This window comes from Panulirus ornatus, chromosome 14 (assembly GCF_036320965.1).
Source record: "Panulirus ornatus isolate Po-2019 chromosome 14, ASM3632096v1, whole genome shotgun sequence".
Classification (NCBI taxonomy): domain Eukaryota; kingdom Metazoa; phylum Arthropoda; class Malacostraca; order Decapoda; family Palinuridae; genus Panulirus; species Panulirus ornatus.
This window is the reverse complement of record NC_092237.1, coordinates 60,133,978-60,156,005: the sequence shown is the minus strand read 5'-3', so window position 1 is coordinate 60,156,005 and position 22,028 is coordinate 60,133,978. Positions and strand designations below refer to the sequence as shown.

General features: G+C 38.0%; 1 protein-coding gene across 22 annotated transcripts in view; it reads left to right on the top strand.

Moving 5' to 3' along the window:
- The window catches only part of brp (ELKS/RAB6-interacting/CAST family member bruchpilot), a 338,677-nt gene that overhangs the window by 285,064 nt on the left and 31,585 nt on the right, over nucleotides 1-22,028 (top strand). For 14 of the 22 annotated variants that reach the window (XR_011713723.1, XM_071670061.1, XM_071670065.1 and 11 more), the window contains 5 exons: nucleotides 1,949-1,999; nucleotides 9,307-9,459; nucleotides 9,855-10,043; nucleotides 14,437-14,576; nucleotides 17,630-20,339. Coding sequence is in view for 21 of the 22 variants with exons in the window: in XM_071670061.1 (XP_071526162.1) it covers nucleotides 1,949-1,999; nucleotides 9,307-9,459; nucleotides 9,855-10,043; nucleotides 14,437-14,576; nucleotides 17,630-20,339 (3,243 nt within the window). In the remaining variant the exon portion in view is untranslated. The remainder of the gene's footprint in view (nucleotides 1-1,948; nucleotides 2,000-9,306; nucleotides 9,460-9,854; nucleotides 10,044-14,436; nucleotides 14,577-17,629; nucleotides 20,340-22,028) is intronic. The other 8 variants (XM_071670060.1, XM_071670059.1, XM_071670064.1 and 5 more) reach the window with 3 other exon arrangements.

Below are 22,028 nucleotides of genomic sequence, written 5' to 3'. Positions count from 1 at the left end.
TTGGCATTTTGCATACTGATCACGTCGTAGTCATACCAAAGAAACGTGTGCATCTGAACGAAACATGATGATTAAACTATGTGAATGTAAAGTATCTTCAATAAGAAAATAAAGAAGGAACTTCAGACTTCCCTGTATTGGCTTCCTCTTCCTTCGACCCAAGAAACTTGGTCCAACTCCAACGGAATGTATCAGTTATTGATCACAAACTTTAAACTTGAGATATCAAACTTTAAACTTAAGATATTTTCTACGGTCTTATTCTCACCCGTGGAATACAACCTGTAGTCTTTATCTGCCCAACCCAGTAGAGCATCTCGGAGTGTCAAGTCTTCCTTGTTGTAATTTCCAGAAAGGGGGAGCGAAGAGATGTGCTTCACTGAGTGGTTCACTAAAGTGGTGGATGTTTCGAAGCGTCTGAGGTTTACGCTGCTTTCCTCTTTCTGATTCTGGTTAATAAAACGATCCATGATGGACTTTATGTATGTGTCTGTGTGTATATATTCATGAGGTAAATTCTTAACACTGTGCATGAGGTCTTCAGAGATAACTTCACACAGCTCGAATTGTATTCGTAGCAGATTTCGAGACCTTCAGAAAGTTGAAGTGCAGTTAGCATGGCAGGAGAAATGTCTTGGAAACACGTTAAGGATGACACACTGGTTAAAAACCTAGTCATGAGGGTGAACACGGGACTGATTGTCAGTCAGGAGGGAGATCACGAGAATGATAACCATGAGGAAGGACACGAGACTTGATAGAGTTACGAGAGAGGGTGGAGGGTTATAAGGGAGGACGCAAGAATGGCAGTATTTTGAGAGGGAACACTGGAATGATAGCCACTTAACGGAGGGGGATCAGGTGATAGAGAGTCATTGAGGGAGAACGCCAGACTGACAGCCACTCGCTGACTGAGAACGTGGGACTGATAAATTTACGACGGAGAACGAAGGGTTATGAAGAAGACGGGACTAACAATGTTGTTAGATAACACGGAACTAACAGCTACTCATGTAAGGAGAACACGAGACAGACAACCACTCATGGATGGAGAACACGTGACTAACAATCAGCAATGAGGAAGAACATGAGATCTACAGCCTTTCATACGGGAGAACTCACTTGACTGTCTCTCATAAAGGCCGAGAACTCCACTGACAGCCGTTAATGAGAGAGAACACAACTAGATGATTAGTATACCCTTTCCAAAAGAACAGTGAGTTCATTTCTACCCGTGAGTGTTTAAAGTTCTGTCAAATTAGTTCTGTTATACCAGATTGAGCGCTAAATTGGACCTTGACTCTGCTTATCCAGCTGCAAGCGAATCTGGGGTGCCCGAACCCCAGAGCCGAGACGCTTCGAACCCCCTCCCCGGTTGTGAGAGTCTTCATCAGTCACCAGCGTCAAAGGTAGAACGATAGATAAGGGAGTTTGTCTTACGTGTAAACACTAGTTATTTCTGCTGAAATCTAGCGTGCTTCTAGGAGTTAAGTTGTATGTTAAAAAGAAATGTTAGCAAGTATATTATCTTTAGTGTTTTGATGTAGTCCAAGATTAGAAAAAAAAAAAAATGGTATGTAATGTTTGTATGCTTAACACAGATATTCAGTTGGGCCACACATCTAAATATACAAATCAGGTTTCATTCAGAATTCATAAGTCGTGATATTTCTTCTCATTTGAGTACAAAGTTGATCTCAGAGTAGAATGCTGTATTGCCAAATGCTCAGCTAAGAAGGCTGGGTGTGTTCTTCATGTCGCCCTCACACGACACCGCTCCAGAACAGCCGGCAGGAGTAGCCATCCATCCATCACCTCTGAATTTTTTCTTCTTTTCGTGAATTCTCTGTTCTCATTAACATACTTGTCTTCCTTGATAATGTTTGCGCGTGTGAAGCAGACGCGCTCAGATACTAACTGTGGCCTCTCCCGCCTCACGCTGCCCCAGAGAGAGACAAGTGGGAAGAGCGTCGCCAGCCCCGTCCGCACTCCCACAGAAGTAACTGTCCGCTCGCTTGCTGCATCACCACTGCTCTGCCCCCATCACCTGTGGCGGCAGCTGGGGGGCATGGAGGCTAGGAATCGTCCGGCGCACCCGATCTCTCTTCTTTCTCTCTCTAACACGCTCTCTCTCTCTCTCTCTCTCTCTCTCTCTCTCTCTCTCTCTCTCTCTCTCTCTCTCTCTCTCTCTCTCATATCACTCTTAGCTTCACGCCCTGTGTACAATGGGTGACGCCTGCACGAAAAGCGACTTTGCCCCCAAGCTGTTGACGGCGCCCTGCATCAAGGGCCGGCCAGCTGCATGTGGCCTGACCTCAGGATCTCTCTAAGGCATGGTTGCAATCGGCCCAAAGGCCCTTCCCCCCCTTATTTTTACCATGTGTGGCCGGGCTCGTATGAACTTTTTTTTCTGGCATGGTTTCGCTCTCCGCAGCTGCCAGCATGTTCCCAGTTTAACGCACGTAAGGAGTACAGGTAGGCTAGGCATCTGTCAGCGGGTGTTGTTGAACAGGGTCAGGCAGGCAGGCAGGCAGGGAGCCTCCAAAAGGGGACCTGACGATAGTGCTGCTGGGGGGTTGTGAATGCATGACTGCACGCCACGCTGCTCTTCATGCATATCCGGCTACGCTCTAGAGCACTAAAACCACCTTCGCTCCAGCAGTGAAGACATTGCTTGCTCCGCCTGTCAGCACCACTCTCAAGGTGTGTCATCGGCCAACCATTGCAAAGGTATTGGGTAGAGGCACAATGGTTGTTGATTGCCAACATGAAAGATTATTGTACTTACTGTAGGTCAGTGTAATTCTCAGTATTTTACAGGAACACAACACTGTGAAGGCAGCGAAGGTTATACCCTCCAAATATTTCTTCAGGAACATGAAACACAGACCGTGAACAGTGTACTTAGTCATTCGCCGTTTGGAATATGATTTTCATCATATAATGTTGGCAGTCGACAGTTTGCGGTCTTCCTTTTACATTCTGCAAGCAAACGACGTTGAGAATGACCTGTAGTAGATGTTACCAGCATTCAGTAATGAGGTGTTAATCCATCAGTATCCTCAGCGTATGATGTAGCTTTAATCATTATGCATATCACCATCAGCTGTAGACGTTTCGGTCTGATCTGTTGTCTTCTGCCTCTAAAGTAAGGGACATTTCTGGTAACGCACAACTAACACTGCACAGTCTTCATCCCCCACCATTGCTGTAACACTAGGGCTTATTTTCATTACCTGTAATTAAAAACAACTTAGGGTATAAGCATGGGACGTAATCAAGAAATTTAAGCGCAAAGGATTTGCTTGGAACTACTGTACATTTCAACAGAAGAAAGAAATCTTGTCTTTCCTGAATGTAGTTTGTTTTCAGTTTCTGTCCTATCGAAATTGGTCAGTTTAGGAAATGAAAAAAAAGACTGCATTGTTGGCCCCTCTGGAAGCTTACTTAAAAGGTAAGTCGAGGTTAGGTTAAGATAGCTAAATTACCTTTGACATCCCAGCTACTTTAAGCCAGAAGTGCACGTTCATTTTAAAATAGATTTTTTGACATTTTTTTGTTATTTTTTGAACAGCTATTCGTGTAAGTGAAATTACTTCCACTAAGAAAACCTCTGAACGCGATGATATTCACGCTGAATTCCTTTTCTATGAATCTCCGTGGAAACTCTCGTTATATGAATAATATAAACGTAATAATGGTATAATTTTACGTCTTTCGCACAGTCTTAATTGTGGACAGAGCACCTCGCACCTTTTACGGTATACTTGGATATCCTAGTCTATAAAGACAACTTAATCATAGTCCTGTATCAAGTAAAGACCTGTTTTATCGTAGTGACACAGTTCACCGTACGTTGTGATTCGGATGTTAGAGTAGCTGGCTATCGCTGGTTACTGGCTACGCTTTCTTCAGACCCAATTCAAACATTCTACCGGAGCAGACCCCTAACTTGGCTCCCTTTCCAGCACAACATGATTAACGTCTCCGTGAAATATATTGTGTCATTAAATCCCGAGTTTACTGCCCTAGGAAACACGTGACTTTACCATTCGAGCCATAACAAAAGAATATTTAAAAAAAAAGAAACGAATATTTATATTCTGCCTCATTAGTTTTGTTTAGATTCGAGCCAGCAAATAAAAGATTTCCTAGCACACACATTGAAAAACTGAATGCCTCGGGTTAAAGGAAAATAATACTTTTTCGTAATAATGCGCGTGATCAGTGAACTGAATGAGTAATTCAAAACGTCTGATATATATATATATATATATATATATATATATATATATATATATATATATATATATATATATATATATATATATATATATATATCGATAATCACTGTTGACTGTAACTAGACCAAACATTGTTGAAGACGAAATTAAACAAACACATGAAGCGTCAGCCCAAGAATAATACCAGTGATATAACTTCAAGTAGCAGGCGACGTGGCCCTCGTCCCTGCCTCGCACCATCTGGCGGGGTTGGGGGACCCCCGAGCTTTGCAAAATTAATTCTCACAAAGGATGCACGCCTGTTTACACTTGTTTCATCTCCTGTTGTTGGGATGGGAGCTAATGACAGTCAAGCAAAACCGGGGACTCGGCATCAGGAAGCTATTCTAAAGGATGAAAAGGAATCTGCTAAGTCCTTGAGTGCCCTTTTGGTCACAGATTGTACAGTCAGTCTTCCAGTGATGATAGCGGACCAGGAAATGGGCAAGGCTAGACATAATGTTATTCAACCAGTGTTTCATCACACCGTTCGTAGTGACATTACACTATGGTATTTTGATTTGAATTTCCGTAGTAGCAGGGTACACGGTGCGAGGTTCTCTTTTCACTTCACTACTTTACGCTTAAAGCATATAAATGCGAATCCCGTTTCAGTTGCAATAACGCCATAATTGACGAGCGACGACGTAAATGGAAACAACACCTCAAGGTTGTTCTAACGCATAGAGAAGTTGTGAAGAGTGTATCGAGTGGTGGGTTATGACGACGTCGACTGCAAGTAACCCGGCAAACTATCGTTTCCTCCGGCATACCAATAGCCAGTGAGATCTCTGGGTAGTAGATATGGCGAGTGCCGTAAACGCATCTACATGAAATATTTGTAATATCTCTTGTTATTAAGGTGTACATACCTTCGTCCTCATTAGGAAATCACTAAATGTCGAGGGTTTGTAGAAGTTTGCTCTAGAATCTCGAAGGGTATGGCAGTAGCATATACATATGTTGTATTTCACATACATTATAGCTTAGCTGTTTTAAGAGCTTCTCCATGGCCCTTGAAACAACTAATTGCGTTGTTAGAAATACTTCTGAAGAGTCATCATTGATGGGGAGTTCACCGTCATATACAATCGACTTGGAAGGACATCGTCGTGGTCCTGACCAGGTCTCGAGTTCCTTGAGCTCTGCATAATTTCTCTCTCTCCAAATGAATGCAGACTTTGACATTTCGAATATACATCCATTTTCAGCCCAGATATTTTTGCTGTCAATGATTTCTGATAGCGGCTGCAACGCTTGACAGCCGGAAAAAGGGGGATGGGGTGAAAATGAGGTTAGAGTACGAAATTTTCATCTATATCTAGGTTTAAACCTTACTTCCCACGTCATAGAAAGAATCCAGTTTCGTCAGAACGCACCCTAAATGAAATCAGATGGCGGCCCTCCAGCAGTGTCAGTTATATATATATATATATATATATATATATATATATATATATATATATATATATATATATATATATATATTTTTTTTTTTCTTTCTTTCAAACTATTCGCCATTTCCCGCATTAGCGAGGTAGCGTTAAGAACAGAGGACTGGGCCTTTGAGGGAATACCCTCACCTGGCCCAATTCTCTGTTCCTTCTTTTGGAAAATTAAAAAAAAACGAGAGGGGAGGATTTCCAGCCCCCCGCTCCCTCCCCTTTTAGTCGCCTTCTACGACACGCAGGGAATACGTGGGAAGTATTCTTTCTCCCCTATCCCCAGGGATAATATATATATATATATATATATATATATATATATATATATATATATATATATTTTTTTTTTTTTTTTTTCTTTTTTTTATACTTTGTCGCTGTCTCCCGCGTTTGCGAGGTAGCGCAAGGAAACAGACGAAAGAAATGGCCCAACCCCCCCCCCCCATACACATGTACATACACACGTCCACACACGCAAATATACATACCTACACAGCTTTCCATGGTTTACCCCGGACGCTTCACTTGCCTTGGTTCAATCCACTGACAGCACGTCAACCCCTGTATACCACATCACTCCAATTCGCTCTATTCTTGCCCTCCTTTCACCCTCCTGCATGTTCAGGCCCCGATCACACAAAATCCTTTTCACTCCATCTTTCCACCTCCAATTTGGTCTCCCTCTTCTCCTCGTTCCCTCCACCTCCGACACATATATCCTCTTGGTCAATCTTTCCTCACTCATTCTCTCCATGTGCCCAAACCATTTCAAAACACCCTCTTCTGCTCTCTCAACCACGCTCTTTTTATTTCCACACATCTCTCTTACCCTTACGTTACTTACTCGATCAAACCACCTCACACCACACATTGTCCTCAAACATCTCATTTCCAGCACATCCATCCTCCTGCGCACAACTCTATCCATAGCCCACGCCTCGCAACCATACAACATTGTTGGAACTACTATTCCTTCAAACATACCCATTTTTGCTTTCCGGGATAATGTTCTCGACTTCCACACATTTTTCAAGGCTCCCAAAATTTTCGCCCCCTCCCCCACCCTATGATCCACTTCCGCTTCCATGGTTCCATCCGCTGACAGATCCACTCCCAGATATCTAAAACACTTCACTTCCTCCAGTTTTTCTCCATTCAAACTCACCTCCCAATTGACTTGACCCTCAACCCTACTGTACCTAATAACCTTGCTCTTATTCACATTTACTCTTAACTTTCTTCTTCCACACACTTTACCAAACTCCGTCACCAGCTTCTGCAGTTTCTCACATGAATCCGCCACCAGCGCTGTATCATCAGCGAACAACAACTGACTCACTTCCCAAGCTCTCTCATCCCCAACAGACTTCATACTAGCCCCTCTTTCCAAAACTCTTGCATTTACCTCCCTAACAACCCCATCCATAAACAAACTAAACAACCATGGAGACATCACACACCCCTGCCGCAAACCTACATTCACTGAGAACCAATCACTTTCCTCCCTTCCTACACGTACACATGCCTTACATCCTCGATAAAAACTTTTCACTGCTTCTAACAACTTGCCTCCCACACCATATATTCTTAATACCTTCCACAGAGCATCTCTATCAACTCTATCATATGCCTTCTCCAGATCCATAAATATATATATATATATATATATATATATATATATATATATATATATATATATATATATATATATATATATATATATATTCCCAGCGATGTGTTGGCTGAAAGGTGTGATAAAGGTATTCACTGTCATGCGTTTATTGTTGTTTCTTAGGAGTATCGACATAGTTGTCTGGGTGTGTGTATTCGGCAAAACCCCAGGGTTGATGCTTCAGAGTTGCTTTACTGGTTTGCTCGGACCTGGTGTCTTTTCCCAGTGGATTGGACTCACAGTACTACCGCCGTGCACCACGTCTTAAGAAACGATAGAACTTAGCTTATTTTTCAGGTTATGTAACACTGAATGATTATCAGCACTTCGTGTAACTGCAGATTCTTCAGGAGGGGACATTTGAATGTTAGCTCTGACTGTGTACTACAGATAACTATGTATATCTTGACAGTTTATAGGGATATAGCTAGAGAGTACGAAAAGTTTTGCAGATGACAGATTTCCTCCAACCTTTATCTTTTCCAGATCTCATACGTTGGTGGATTGCAAAGAGAGCAATTTACAGTGTAATTAACCATTTGAAACTGTTTCAACGTATGATCGTTTTTTTTTTTTTTTCGTTACTAATTTACCTGTGAAAGACGCTTGAATGTATGGTATATTTATCTCGGCTAGAACGATTTAACTTTCAGGAGGATATATTGAAAAGTGTTCATTAAGGTTTCTCCATACATTCCAAAAGCCAGTAGATGCCCAGGTATACGTAGGCTCGGAAATCAATGTGAAAAATAATGTTCACTGTTGCCAATAATTTTTCATGATTCCAAAGTAATGAATTGAAAGAAAAAGGGTAGGTGGAGAGATTACTAGCTCCAGCTGGTCTTTTGCGAAGTAAATCAAGACGTTTCCCTTCAAGACGTATCTTTATGCGATCTCTGGGAAACTTGAAAAGTGCAAGAAACTAAGTCCCCTTGCTTTCCTTAGGAGAATACACGACAGGTTTCGGGATTTTTGGCTGTTGCATATCAGGTTTGGATGGGTATTAATTACATTAGGTATCCAATTTTCTAGATAATATGTAGTGGTCATTTGCACGCCTTCATATCTCAAAAATTCGGGGGGGAGGGGGGGCAGTGCCCCAGTGGACTGTGTATAGCATTTGTGTTTAACGTTATTATCCCCATTCGTGCTCCCATACCGTTCCCATTTACACCTTTATGTGGTTTAGAATTTTTAAACTGTTGCACATTTGTAAATAGATTTTTTTTTTCTGGAATGGATTTTCAGTTGGACAGATATCCTATGTATTTAGTTTCATTAGAGGCTCGTGCTGACTGGTTGATCACAGGTCAGCTCGCACAAAGGCCAAAGCTCAAGAATGTGGTTTATTTATTTATTTTTTCTATCGGGGTATTTTTATCTTATGGTTGTTTCCAGTATCTTTCTTTACTCATCGATGAATTAAGCTTCTGGAGATCTACCGCATGGAAGTAGGTGGAGCTGCATTTTCCAGGCTCCATTCAGTAATACGATGCCCCAATCTTGCTGAGTATAGCCTAGCATTTGAAATGGCATTGTGTTAGCATGAATTATCCTTTTTCTTTTCTTGTTTACAGCATATATAGAAGTTTGAAGACTTGATCATGAGTAAATCCAGCACCTTGTAATTTTATTTTCCCTTACTATTAAGAGAATTAAGAAATAACATTAAGTTTACATACACTGAAGTTAAGACCATAGTGTACTTATCCATCAGTTGAACCCACGTAACATGAACTGTTAAAAAGTTGAGATTTATGTGCCCTAGTCGGACTAAAACCATTCGATATTCCACATTCCCTATATGAATAATGGTATTGCTTTTATCATTCAGCTTGCAAAGTATTTTAGAGGATCTCTTATCAAATCAATGTTTAGATCAAGGACCGACTGGTCTGCCCCACAGATGCAGGCCGAACGCGAGAAGCACGCATACGACTACGAGCAGATCCAAAGTCAGCTGGACAAAGCCCACGGCCAGAATGCTCGACTGTCCAAGGAAAGGGAAGCGGCGCAGCATGAGACAGACAGAATACGAGAGAAATACGAAAAATCACAGGTAAGTTGATATTAGTTGCCAACAGCCAGCCTGCCCGCGTCCCAGCATGCTTTGGATGTGACTTCATAGGAATAGTTAACCTTGTGTCAAAGATGTTAACATATCTGTCAATTTTGCAGCATCATAGAAAAAAAAAAGTAGCGCCACGTTAAAACTAGTTAGTTCTGGTTATTGTAACCATTTTGCTATCGGAATTCTACTGGCTGAATTGGAGTTTTGCTGCATCCAGCTTGCAAAGCTTTACAGGTCAGAATGACAAATAGCGCTATTGTTTATTGCGAGAAATGAGCTTTGAATTAAAAGTGCAGCCACGCCAACCTCCAACATCCTACCTCTCCTCTCCCTCACCTGCATCTGAAACCACCTGGCTAACCCCCTAGCGGGTTCTCCCTCAGACACAGATGGCACGCATGCAGAAAGAACGGGAGGCGGCCAGTGGTGAGGTGGAGGCGCTGACGGAGAAGGTGGACTTGCTGCAGGCACAGCTTGGCAAGGCTCAGAGGGACCGAGAGGGCGCATTCGGGGACCTGGAACTGCTGAAGGAAAAGTACGAGAAGACCTCAGCTCAGACGCAGAAACTCATGGTGGGTGCAGCTTCGTAGTGGGGGTAGTAATAACACAGAAGACGGGGGTCCTCGTCAGGGAATGATGGAATTTCTTAGTAAAACTAGCTGGCTACATCCGCGGCTCTAGGAGAGTAATTAGTTTTGGGCTGCGATTGTATAACCCAGCACATTTGTGCCCCTTGAATGAAGCCATGATTGTAGGAAAACATTGGCAGTGATATTACATTTCTGTCCGCAAGGTGGTTGGACGAGGGATAGATAGCTTAAACATATTACATATATAGATAACATGTAAACTAACTTTAGCATATATATATATATATATATATATATATATATATATATATATATATATATATATATATATATATATATATATATATATTGAATTTGTAGGCACACACACACACACACACACACACACACACACACACACACACACACACACACATATATATATATATATATATATATATATATATATATATATATATATATATATATATATATATATATATATATATATATACCGTGTATACTCGTCTATAAGTCTACCTCGTATATAGGTCGACCCTTGATTTTAGGCCAGAAATCATTGCTTTGTTATATGCCTCGTGTATAGGTCGACCCAAGTGCTTGAGGGTAATGGAACAACAGATTAGGGTAATAAAGCATCATGTTTTATGACATATAAAGCTCATTTTAGAAAATCTTCATTAAAGAAACACTACGTCTTATAAACTGAGGTTCGCTGAGCCTGAAACACAGAGCGCCGAAGGCAAATTGTTTAACAATCATTATTACAGCTATTTACATTGAAACGCGGGTAGTTTCAGCAAAAATATTGTACATTTCCATTTAAGTATTTATTCAAGTCAATTACGATAGAATATTGTTGTACAACACTTTTTAACAAAATCATTCTAAAAGCGATTACAGTAACATCTTGAACAACGAAAGAAACCGAAAGTTGATTGTTCATGATTATATCCCACTTTCCACTGTAATATGTACGTCATTTTAGCAAAAATATTACATTTCTGTGAATGCATTATATCAAGCACATTATGAATAGAGTATCATTGTAATATAACAGTATTTTAACTGAAGATTATATAGAAAAAAAAAAAGAACGGGTAACATCTCTCGAACATCGGAAGGTTAAGTAAAGTTTTTTGTTTTCGTCATGTATTTCATCCTATTTAACTTTGAAATACATCACGTTTTAGCAAAACTACTGTTTATTTCTGAGAATATATTCATTCAGGCACATTTAAGGTAAAATATATGTGATTTTCTTTTTTTTTTTACTGAAAACGATTCCAAAATCACGTACGGTCGTCCAGCTGACACAGCAGAGCCCAAAGTCGTGGGAGGCTTGCCTTTGCATGGGCTCTTCCTATGCAGCGTTTATTACACGAGTATATACGGTTTTATATATATATATATATATATATATATATATATATATATATATATATATATATATATATATGCATGTATGTATATTACTGGACTCCATTAGCAAATGGCTGCATCATGAGTAAGAGGTTAACTTCGCTGAGACATCTTTTTCAATGGGCGAAAAGAGTAGTCTCGTCGAGGAACTTCTCGCTCGAAAGGAGCCCTCCATTTCCCTGTTGCTGAGTGTAGCGTAGCCTTGATCAAATCTGGTCATAAAAGGGAAGTTATATATATATATATATATATATATATATATATATACATACATAAATACACACACACACACACACACCACAGGTAAATCATTCATTTTTAGGAAGCTCCCACAGTATCCTTTAGCATAACATTTTATCAGCTGCTGTGGCCTTTGTCGTTGATATTGTACTTAACAGATTCTGATGTTTACTAATAATTCGATGTAGTGTTAATGTCTGTTTTCTCCAGTCCAATTACTTAACTGCAGTTGACTTCAGCCACCTCAAATTTGGAATTATGATGATACATTAGTTAAAGGAAAGAAGTTACTTAAAGTCTTTATGATCTTATTTAATGGAATTCATTACTTGTTAAATTATATAATTGTTAGATTTGAAATATAATGAAAAATGGAGTAATCAATAACCAATATAACTGCTGGTGTTACACATGGCGATAACATCCATTTTTTTTCTTTTTTGTAGATAATTTAGAATAAAGTAGGTTCATTACTGTCTGTAACCTGCCACAAACTTTTTTTTTATTAGCCACATCCCTGATATTTTTTCTCATAAGTTTGTATTTCAAGCACATGGCAAGCATAGAATGCATGGAATGGCAACATAAGTTTGTTTAGCTAGACCTGATAAACCTGCAATGTTCAATATGCAAAGCAGCGCATGATACACTTAAGGGAAGAAATGCCAACAGTAAGTTGCACTTGGTAAGTACTTTTTCGCTTGAGCCAAATGCTTGCCTGGCTGCTAGCTTCAACAATGGCAGCTAAAGGAAATCGTCCCCTCCAGTTTATACTTTTCCAAGAGAAGGAACAGAGAAAGGGGCCAAGTGAGGATTTTCCCTCTAAGGCTCAGTCCTCTGTTCTTGATGCTACCTTGCTAACGTGGGAAATGGCGAATACGTATAATATATATATATATATATATATATATATATATATATATATATATATATATATATATATATATATATATATATATATCCCTGGGGATAGGGAAGAAAGAATACTTCCCACGTATTCCCTGCGTGTCGTAGAATGCGACTAAAAGGGAAGGGAGCGGGGGGCTGGAAATCCTCCCCTCTTTTTTTTTTTATTTTCCAAACAAAGGAACAGAGAAGGGGGCCAGGTGAGGATATTCCCTCAAAGGCCCAGTCCTCTGTTCTTAACGCTACCTCGCTATCGCGGGAAAGGGCGAATAGTCTGAAAAAAGAAAAAAAAAAATTTATATATATATATATATATATATATATATATATATATGTATGTATGTTTGTATGTATATATATATATATATATGTGTGTGTGTGTGGTGTGAGGTGGTTTGATCGAGTAAGTAACGTAAGGGTAAGAGAGACGTGTGGAAATAACAAGAGCGTGGTTGAGAGAGCAGAAGAGGGTGTTTTGAAATGGTTTGGGCACATGGAGAGAATGAGTGAGGAAAGACTGACCAAGAGGATATATGTGTTGGAGGTGGAGGGAACGAGGAGAAGAGGGAGACCAAATTGGAGGTGGAAGGATGGAGTGAAAAAGATTTTGTTTGATCGGGGCCTGAACATGCAGGAGGGTGAAAGGAGGGCAAGGAATAGAGTGAATTAGAGCGATGTGGTATACCGGGGTTGACGTGCTGTCAGTGGATTGAATCAGGGCATGTGAAGCGTCTGGGGTAAACCATGGAAAGTTGTGTAGGTATGTATATTTGCGTGTGTGGACGTATGTATATACATGTGTATGGGGGTGGGTTGGGCCATTTCTTTCGTCTGTTTCCTTGCGCTACCTTGCAATCGCGGGAGACAGCGACAGAGCAAAAAAAAAAAAAAATATATATATATATATATATATATATATATATATATATATATATATATATATATATATATATACACTGATCAAATCAGTATACCTCATAAGGGGTCAGTTAGGTGTGGTTTTCATCCTTTTTATAACTTCTTGTCCATGGCACTTTTTCAGATTTTTTTATTTTTCATTTTTATTATCCCTATCATTTTATTATCAGGTTAATGAAGCATTTTTATAATGCCACAAAGTAGATCATGATATAAGTTTAATGATTTTGCAGAACAGCATTAGTTACTGCAGTCAGAAGCATCTTAAGAGACAAGTTCGACTGTTTACATTACTAAATAATAACATACTTAAAAGTCAATTTTCTCTCTCTCTCTCTCTCTCTCTCTCTCTCTCTCTCTCTCTCTCTCTCTCTCTCTCTCTCTCTCTCTCTCTCTCTCTCTCTTTACATATGCATATATAGTAATTTACAACTTTCTTTTGTTTATGCCACTTGGCTGTTCTAGTATATACTGATCATGAGAGAGACTACAGGTGATGTGGAAGTATTTACTGCATAATATCAAGTAAATCAAATAATCCCTTGCTTTTATGAGAGGTGTTGTATATTAGGGTTACATTATAGTATTTGAACTCTTTATATGGTTTTGGAATTGGAATGTTCTATATTTTGTTTGATATAAGAATATGTTTAATCTTTGAATTGCTGATGGTAGTAAAAGTATTGATTTGCCAATTATGAAGGAAGTTAAGGGATTGGATGATGAGAATATACAAAGTAGATCATCATTTCTGTAGTGACTGAAGGTAAAGTGAAACAGATGGAAGAGTTTGTGCATAGGTAGATGATGTAAGTCCTACAAATTGACTACAGTATATTCCCATGTTATGAATCACACGTGATTGAGTAATAAAAATTGTCCTCTTTAGATGGAGCGAGATGACCGTGCAACAGAAGTTGAAATTCTGAAGGACAAATTAGAGAAAGCTCAATCACAAGTCACTCGAGCCCAGGATGAAAAAGATGTTGCTAACCGCGAATTTGAGAGGGCATTAGAGAAATTTGACAAGTGAGTTGAACAGGAGTAATTGTTTGATTTTTCTACCCATCTGTAAGGCTTTTTTTCTGTCTTATGCATATATCTGTAGGATCCTACAGCCTCTTGTTGTTGATTGCATAACTGCATTACTTGTAACTGCAGCCTGCATTTCAGTGCTTGTTAAACTGGAATGAATTATACTTCTTTAGTTTGAAGTGCTTACTTAGAAAGAATTGGTATGTCATTAAAACATTTCTCTTTGACAGTGACACAGCTGGATCACCATACTTTGTATTGAATTATGCTTGGCTTGTGTGTTTGCAAAATGTAATTACAGAGAAATACCTTATTTCTGTATTTATTTTTTGGCCTTTAAATCAGAACTAAAGCCGAATGTAGTGAACCAGGATGAGTGTGTTCCCATGTTAACCATATGATAAACCTGATTAAGATACAATATAAAAGATATAGAAACTTCAGAAGTCCATAAGATTTTGTTAAGATTTTTCATGATGATAGTTTGATTTTATGCATATTTATAGTGTTCCTGTTCAGTGTACCAAGAATAAGGAAATAGCGCCAAAATTTATATGCCATATTATTTTGATAACCTAGAGCAAACATACTTGATGCATAGCAAGGTAGATTTTGTAGTGTAATATTTGTAAATATATTCAGAGATTCTGAGAAAGAAAAATATAGCAATGTCCAGATCTCAAGTATTCTGAATTTTTGATGTTGAACCTGTATTTCCATGGTAATACCTCAGAAAAATATTTCTTGCTCTGTCCTTCCTTGCTTTAAAAAGCAGTGCTCTCTATGTCTAGCCACTGCACATTATATATATGGGACATTTTATCATCACCCATACATCAGTCTAACTGTCTATATACAAGACACAATAACTTGAGAACAATACATGATAGAAACTTCATATTCACACCATAGGTACCCCAGTGGAGGTGACATACAGACTATATTTTAGGGCATTTATTTGCATAGATTTACATATTAGAAAAACGTTTTTCAATTGCTATAACTCAGTAGTGGTAAATAATGGAATATTCACATTTATATCATACATTGTGTGTATTAGGCAAAGATAAATACGAGTGTACTAATTTTGATAATAATGAGTTCATCAGCATTTTTCTTACATTTAGCTTGTGGTAGGAAACTAGTCAGTGCAAGTGCCTCTTGTTCCTTAGGATATGAATATGTTTATGCTGAGATTCCTTCTGAAAGCACAATGATTAAAAGCAATCTTGTATTTAACTTATGAGTGAAAACATCCACTCCAGTCCGAGGTAGGTTTCATGCTGTCATGGAAGAAAGAGCTTACTTTGTGGGAGAAGATCTTTCCCTTCATATCACATCACATTACTGTATATCGACTGCATCCCAAGTTATTTCCACCCTTGCTAGACTTGACACTGGGGTAGGAATTATACATGAAAATTGGTTGGTAGACCTGCAAACCAGCCATTAATTCAACAAAAATTTGAGATGGTCCTTCGCCCTGTTTTAGAATGCAGTAATAGCTTTATTTATAAGTTTGTTCAGATGTTTATAATACTACTCTGTTTTACAGAGGCCATATAAAAGTAACAGGAAAGAGAGAACTGGACTGTATGACAAAACTTCCATCAGAAATAGAATGAACGTACCACGAAATTTGGGTGTCTGTCATTTTTGTTTATGAAGTTTACCTGATTAAGAGCAACAAGATATCTATTTATTTGTCTATATCTCTGACACCCATTCCCTTTGGAAATTTCTATCAGGAGGGTGGCCACAGGAAAAGAGCCTCCACTTATCACTGTCCTTACATACCTCCATCACATACACCATTCCATGCATTCTTCCATCATTTGTCTCCATCCAGTACTCTTCTACTGTAGTGGAATATGAATTCTAATTATTAAAAGAAATTGGCCTCAAAGCAAGTTTTTTAGGATGGTGGCCATAAAATGATTTTGTTCCTAAATTTGGAATCCTGGTGATGAAAGAGTTTATTATTTGCATTTATAGCTCAGTCTCCTCATAAGCAGTGCCTGGAACCAACAGGCCTTGATTGAGTAGGAATCGCTTGACATGTGTTGGCCTTTCAGAACTAATCCAAGGGATAAGAATACAGCCAGTTAGCCAAGATACAGTATTTAGAGCCAAGAACTTAAACCATCTCGTAAAGTATCTCTTTATCTGTCAGTTATCCTCAACTTCTCTCATAACCATACAGTGAACCCAATCTTTCATCTTTTGTGGGAATTAATTTTGCAGACCTGGGGTCTCCCATCCCCAACTTTGCAAGCTAGCAAAGGACAGGGACATCCAGTTCCTGGAGTAGACTTGTTACCCTGCTACCTTTAGCAGGGTGATAAGTTATTTCTTATCATGTGATTATTGGGAGGCATATACTATATAAAAGTGAAATTTGTAGGTTCACAGTTTTACTTGAATCAGGCCTATGAATGGTTTTGTGAACTTACGAAAGATGCAGTTTTAAATGTAAAGTAACAGTTGCAGCTTGGAACAAGCCAAGAGAATCAACTTTAGATGTGGACAGTATTGATAAGCTTCAGAGACAGTATGATATAAAACAAAGTTTATGAGTTGGGGCCTAATGAATGTAAAACTCCATCCCTATATTCTGAAAAATAGGTGATGAATTAGGGAAACACTGACAAGAATTTTTGGTTATCAAATATCGTACAGCTCTTTAACTGACATGTAATACAGAATTATTCTTTTTCATATAGTTATGTAAAATGTAAAAAGTGCCTTTATCATATAAAGTATGTAAGAATATAGTATATTGATTTCAATTTGAGCTTTACCAAAGTTACATCATGCACTTGAGATTCAGCTGGCTTACCAAAAGTTACATTATGCACTTGAGGTTCAGCTGTTTACAAAGGCCTTTCAGTGATGTGTGTAACTTGTTAAAGGATTATATTAGATAAAAAGAAATCAGCATTTACTTAGTACACAGACATGTATTCCTCAAGATTTTGAAAATTGTTTTGATATTCTTCACTTCTCTTTTGACATGAAATCTTAATTTTTTCATTTCTTCCAAATAGGTCACAAAGTGAAAACTTCCGGCTGCAAACCCGACTGGAATCTGCTCAGGCAGAACAGGAGCGCCTTCAGGTTGAAATAGAAAAGACCCAGGTTCTCTTCAATAAAATCAAAGATGAGAAGGTCAAACTACAGGAAGATTATGACCGCATACAAGAATCTTATGATCGTTCAAGTCTCCAGTGTGTTCGAGCCAAGGAGGCAGAAGAGAAATTAAAAGAGGAAATTGAGAGACTAAATGTAGATTTGACTATTCTTAAAGAGCGTTATGATAAGACCACAGTTGAACTTCGTCGGGTAGGAAGTGAGAAAGAAAAATTACAAAATGATGTTGATCAGTTGACATTTGAACTAGAGCGAGCACAAGCACAGTATGGCAAGGCACAAAATAGCCAAGAAAAAAGTCAGGAAGAAATAGCTAGATTACAGATAGAAGTAGAAAAGTATAAAGATAAATATGAAAGAAACACATTAGAACTTAGTAAAGTCCGCAATGAGAAGGAAAAGTTACAGCAAGAGTGCGAGAACATCCAAGCTGAAATGGATCGAGTTTTGGTGCGAATGGGTAAATATCAAGATAATACAGAACGGACAAAGGAAGATTATGAATTATTAAAAATTGAGGTGGAAAGGGTGAAGGATAAATTAGAAAAGACACAAATGGACTTAGAACGAGAATCTATTTTGCGTGAGAAGTATGAGACTGAGGTGACCAAGCTCAAGAGTGATGTGGACAGGGCAGATCAGCAAAGAGGTAAATATCAGTTAGATTATGAGAAAAATAAACAGGATATAGAGAAAACTGCAATTGAAAATGAACGGTTACGAGAACGTTATGACACTAGTCAAATTGATCTTCAAAAGGAAAAACTTTTGAATGAAAAACTTTCAGAAGAAATTGCGAGTATGAAAGCAGAATTAGATAAATCACAGACAAGAGTTGGCAAATATACTACCTCTCATGAGAAATATGAGGGTGAGCTTGAACGAATGAATATTGAAATTGAAAAGATGAAGGATAAGTATGAAAAATCTCAAATTGAATGTACAAAGTCATATCAGAAAGTGGAAAAATTAGAAAGTGAAAATGAGAGACTTAAGAGTGATCTACAGATGAGCCAAGAACAGCTTGAACGTTTCCTTTCTGCCCAGGACCGTAACAAGAGTGAAGTAGAAAAGACTTCTATAGAAGTGAACAAGTTAAGAGATAGATTAGAACGTGCCCAAACTGATTTAACTCGTGCGCAAGCAGGAAAAGAAAAAGCAGAATTGGAAGTTCAGAGGTTAACTCATGAGATGGAAAGATCACAGCAGCATATGTCTAAATATCAAGAAAGTAATGAGTCAGCTAAGATTGAATTTGAAAGAATGTCAGTGGAACTTGAAAAACTCCATGAACGTCTTGAAAAGTCACAAACTGAATTAAGAAAAGCTAATGAGACTAAAGAGAGACTTGAAATGGAAAACAGAAAGCACAAGAGAGACTTGGATGAAACTAAGAACATGATTGGTAAGGCATCTGATTTCCAACACCGATCCAATCAAGATCTTGAGAAGTGCAAAGAAGAGATAATACGACTCAATAAGGAACTTGAACGAGCTAAGGATGATCTGAGCAGAGTTGCAGCAGAGAAGGAAAGACTTAATACAACTCAAGAAAAACGTGAGAAAATGATATCAAAATTAGAGACAGACTTAAAGCAACTGCAGTCAGAGCGTGATCAACTTGTAAAGCAGTTAGAAAAATCTCAAGATATGCTTCTAAACTTCCAGCAAGAATTGAAACAAACTGAATCTGACTTACATAAGTCTAGAGATGAGAACAAACGAATGAAAGCAGAATTGAATACTACAACTAAAGAAATGGAACAGGGAGCCAAAGAAATGTTGGAAGGCAGAGAAAAAGAAATCCAGAAATTAAGTGGGCAGCTTTCTGCCAAGGAGAAAGAATTCAATGCTTTGCGGGCAGAAGCAGAAAAAGAAGTACAACGACTACAGCAGGAGGTACAAAAGGCTCAACAAACTGCACAGGCTGCTCAAAAAGAGGCAGGACTAATTCAGAGAGAAGCTGAGAAGGAACTAAAGAACTTGATTGTTCAGTTACAAGGAAAAGAAAAAGAATTAGGAACATTACGAAGTGAAGGAGAAAAGAACAGATTACGAGCAGAAAAGGCAGAACGTGATTCAGCAGAGATGACTAAGCAGGTAAAGGAGAGTACTGTGAAAGGTGAAGGTGAGACAGCTAAACTACACCAAAATATCACCTCTGAAAAACAGAGGGCAGATCAGGCTGAGCGAGCTGTCCAGGAGATGCAGAAACAAATGCAAACTATGGCACAAGACAGTCAAAAGACTAATCAGCAAATACAACAGCTCAATCAGCAAAACCAAGAGTTGAATAAACAAATACATAAGTTAACCCAACAAAATCAGCAGACAAGTCAACAAAATCAAACACTCCAAAAACAGGCACAACAATCACAACAGCAAATCCAACAGCAAACACAACAAATTCAGCAATTGCAACAGCAGATACAACAACAGCAACAACAGCTCCAGAAACAGAGCAACAACCCACGTGATAACCCAGACACACAGAGATTAAAGGCTGATTTGGACAAAGCCAATAATGAACTGAAGAATTCTGCAGTTGAGAAACAAAGGCTTCAGAGTCAGCTTGAATTGCTGGTGACAGAGCTGGAGAAGAAGCAGGTCAGTTGGGGGAATGGAGGGACCAGAGATATTTTGTTTACTCAATGGATTTCCCTTTTGGTATGTTTGTCATTCTAGAAACATGTGTAAAAGTTTCCAGTCAGTTTTTCACTTTGTGGTAAATGCATTGCCTGAAAATCCGTTTCATCTTGAAACAGAAACTACAGTTTCCTGTCATGTCCCATTCTCTTAAATTGTTGCTTACCATATGTAATTTTTTCATACTTTTTGTGTTAGAGCTTATGAACTTATTTGAATTTCTTGGTTTACTAGTTTGACACACAACCCTAAAGAATTGTGCCGAAACAGAATTTGATGTCAAATTATGTCAATATTAATTAATAGTAATTGATCATCTTATGCATCAAAGTACTATTTTTTAACGAGAAAATTATAACGGTGTTAGTCTTGTGATTCCACACAAATAGGTAATTAATGGTATTTATTATTTTCATTACAATGAGAAACATATTTGAACATTTATTTTCACCGCAAACTATAAAGTGGTTATATTTTGATAACTTGCTAACAAACATCAGCATTTTCAGAGAAGCTAATCTCCTTGATTTTGAACTGCATTACATCCTCAAGAGTTTTTTTATGGTCCTATGGTAATTTGACTTGGTACAGTAATCATGCAATTGACTATATATCTTGAAATTATCTGTACTCTGTCAGCTGCTTAGAAAATTCAAAAAAGAAGGCTACTAGATATAGATTTTATGTTACTATTCAGTATATAGTGGAAAAATGAATGAATCACAGAACCAAAATTAAAGTTCTACAAAATAAGATATACCTACAGATTCTGATGTATATGAATGCCATCCATACTTAAGAATAAGAACTCAGATGTCATAGTTTTCTGCTGTTTATGGCACAAACATCCTGTGTTTAAAACTCCTTTTTAATAATTAGAACATTAAAAGAATTACAATATGAGACTACATTTCACCTATGAGAGTTTTAGAATTTTACATTTAATCCTATGTTAACTGAAAGGATTTTATTATCAACAGTGGCTTATATCTGACTGTCATTCTGATGATGCATAAATGAAGAGATTGCTTTGTTAGCAGGAATTTTTACTTTCTTTTTGCTCGGATTCTCTTGGGTTTTATTAACTTATATACTTAGAAAAAGGAAAGTGAATCTATAATAGCTATAGTTTTCTAAACCTATAAGGTTCTTTCACATCAGTAGAATATAGTGATTCAAATAAACACAGCTTATGTATGACTGATATCAGTAGTACAGCATAATATACATTGTATTGATAGCTCTGTATAGATGTACTTTGTTAGCAGCACCTTAAAAGACTTCGGTTTGACAATTATCATACAAAAGTAGTAAGAAAAAAGTTCATTTTGTATTTAATGTTTTAATGTACTCAAATGTATTATGCCAGTATGAAAATGATAGAAATAACTTAAGGACTATCAGTAACATTGTGTTAGCAATAGCATATAATATTTCAGTTTAACTTCTGTTACGCATTACCTTTATGAAATGACCAGATTTAATAATATTTCGGTTTACCCGCTGTTATACAGTATCTTCATGAATTCACCAGATTTATATATTGTACAGAACTCTCATGTATTGATTTTGTATAAAGATGAAGGAAAAATAACCCCTAGAATAAACTCAATACCAATAACTCAGGATGGACATCCATTCACTGTTGCA